This window comes from Elephantulus edwardii, unplaced genomic scaffold (genome assembly GCF_000299155.1).
Source record: "Elephantulus edwardii isolate Elephantulus edwardi_28Jun2011 unplaced genomic scaffold, EleEdw1.0 scaffold00120, whole genome shotgun sequence".
Classification (NCBI taxonomy): domain Eukaryota; kingdom Metazoa; phylum Chordata; class Mammalia; order Macroscelidea; family Macroscelididae; genus Elephantulus; species Elephantulus edwardii.
This window is the reverse complement of record NW_006399870.1, coordinates 3,754,246-3,757,132: the sequence shown is the minus strand read 5'-3', so window position 1 is coordinate 3,757,132 and position 2,887 is coordinate 3,754,246. Positions and strand designations below refer to the sequence as shown.

At 35.5% G+C, this 2,887-nt stretch overlaps 1 protein-coding gene across 1 annotated transcript in view; it reads left to right on the top strand.

The window, feature by feature from the left end:
* Positions 1 to 2,887, top strand: part of GLB1L2 (galactosidase, beta 1-like 2) — a 130,862-nt gene that overhangs the window by 24,705 nt on the left and 103,270 nt on the right. Inside the window, exon 4 of the mRNA XM_006892851.1 lies at positions 2,136 to 2,231. Coding sequence (XP_006892913.1) covers positions 2,136 to 2,231 — 96 coding nt within the window. The remainder of the gene's footprint in view (positions 1 to 2,135; positions 2,232 to 2,887) is intronic.

Genomic DNA, 2,887 nt, shown 5'->3' with positions numbered 1-2,887 from the left:
AAAAAAATAAAAATTTTGTGAAGATCAGGACAATTTACAATATACTTTGAGAACCATCATAAAGTATTGGTAAATTTTATTCCCTGTCCTGAAATTCCATTATTCATACTGAATCCTAGATCTTTGTGTCCACATGGGATTCTTATTCATAGCTACTTTAGAAATTATATTTAAAAATTTTACCATTTAGCTTATTATGAGGAATCTGTTCTCTTATCTATAATGAAAGACTTCTATATTATAATACACAGATAGCCTGTACTATAGTCTTTGAGAGATGGCAGTATATTAAGGCCCTGGGTGGTACAAACAGTTTATGCTCACTGCTAACCACAAGTTAAAACCTAGCTAGCGGCGAGCTCTGGTGGCCTAGTGGCAAGAAGCTGCAACTACAGTCTCAGAGGTGCACGGTTCAGATCCACCAGATGCTCTGCTGGAGAAGGAGGAACAATCTCCTCCTGTACCAGTCAGATCTGATTTTATGGTACACACAAAACATAATGCAATAAAATAAACTTTAAAACCTAGCTAGCAAGGACATAGATGAAAATCTTGGCGATATACTTTCATAAAGATGACAGACAAGAAAATTTGTGCAGCTGAATTCTGCTTTATAACACCTGGGTTCACCATGAGTGGATAAATCTTATTGACAACAGGTTTATAGTGTGGACATTAGTTTGGTGCTGGGAATGGGAAGATAGCAATCTTTCCAAGAATAAGGATTCTCTGTAGAGAGAGAGGCAAGTAACAAGACACTTTTCTGTTTTGGAGCTCCTAATGGATTTAGATCAACTGCCTTTTAGTTGGCAGCACAACTCATTACCCAATAAGCCCCCAGAACTCCCTCCAGGCAAATAAAAACAATTTTTTATGCTAGGATGGCCACTAACATTTTATTAGGTGAATTAACTAAGGCATCTCATGAAACCATGACCATAAATGTCCAAACCAAAGGACCTAATTCTATGAGGTGTTTGGTTGCACATATGCAACTTTTGCACTATTCTTTTTGTTGTTTTTAGAAATTCTACTCACTCATTGTATTTTGTAGGATCTGTAAATAATATATTGGATCCTATACAAGCTATAGAGGAACTGTGAAGACATAAAGACCTCACATAATACTGAAAACAAAACAAAAACCCTCCAAGCCCACTCTTATTGAGATAATTCCAACTCATTGTAAGTTTGTAGGAGAGAACAGATCTGCCCAGAGGGTTTCAAAGGTGGTAATTTTTTTTGTTTTTTTCAAAGGTTGTAACTTTTTACAGAAGCATTTTTCCTTGCCTTTGTTCTATGTTTGCTCTGCTGAATTTTTGGTTAGCAGCTGACCACCACTATTCCTCCATACTTTACAGAATTTTACGTCTATTTTGAAGGCATTGAAGAGTGAATTGAAAATTTTTAACTTTAAAAGATTATTTGAGGAGTTTATTGAAGAATGGTTAAGATTGCATTTCTGAAGGCCTTTGCCTGAGTTTTAATTTTAGTTTTCTATCTGCTAAAAATGTGACTTTGAGGAAACGTTGACTCCTTTATGCATGAATTCTGTTCTGTAAAGTGGAGGCAATATTAATATCTATCTCACAGGATTGTTAAATAATATGATAAACTTAAAGAATGTGTCTGTAGTACCTGATACTGATGCTAAGTAAATATTAGTTCCTCTTGCTGATACTTGGAAATCAAATGAAAAAAGAAACTAGTTGAAGGCAATTCTATTAACTCAGGTGTGAAACGATGGGTTTTTGAACCAAGTTCTTAATTAGGAGAATAAACACAATTTTATGATTAACTGAGAATAGGGAGGTAGAAAGAAGATTCAAAGTGGTTGCTAACTTTCTGACTTAAGCACTTACTGGACAGTGGTGCCATTTGTAGAGACAGAAAAGGTTGGAAGGAGAACTATTTTAAGTTTGACTTTTAATTTCTGAACTCTCCATTTTATGTCCTCCTCTCTAACAACTTGATGGTGTTCATTGCCCATGTGTGCTATTTAGCGGGGGTGGGCTTTTGCAGGCTGTTCTGGAAACTCCACCCTTTCCAATTTCCAAAAGAAGCAAGGGAAGAAATATAGAAGGGCTTCCAGGTCTCACATTTAAACATCTAATTATCATTCCTTTGCTTTGTAGGTCTTTTATGCTCACAGCCACAAATGTGGACCTGTGGGTTATTCTGTGTCCGGGACCTTATGTTGGTGGAGACCTAGACCTTGGCGGTTTGCCCAGGTTAGTTGTGCTATAAGGGCACTGACTATGGCGTCACATAGGCTGCAGCACCTTCAAATACTAGTTAGAAAAAAGGGTTTTGCTTTGCTTTCTATGTGCATTCCCCCAGCCCCGCTCCACCAACTCACATGGAAAATGAAATATAAATTATCAGAAATTATATAGCATTTCTTTTTATCCGCTTCAATCTCTGTAGTGCAGATGAGGTAGAGAAAATAAAGATTATTTAAATAAACTAACGGCTACCACTTTAGCAATGATATCTTAGTAAGTTCTGATTGTTGGATAAGTAACAATAAGTCAAATTGATAGTCTCCTTTTAAAAAGATTAAAAAATAAAATGAAACTTTCAAACAACTTTATAAAAAAATCTCATTCTAAGCTAAGGGACTAGGAAATTTATTTTAATATCTATTTCTTTAAAAATTTTTTTTACAACATATCCTTCCCATTTAATTTTCCCCCCATTCATTCATTGTTGCACATTTTCCTCCCTGCCCACCCCTCACCCCAGTTCATTTTCTCTTTGAAAAAAAAATTCTTTCACTGTTATACAATCTCCCCCTACCCCAAGTCCACAGTTCACTTTATTATGCATTTCTTTTTCTGGAATCTTGTCATGAAAATAATACCTAATTATATATTCCTTTTAAACA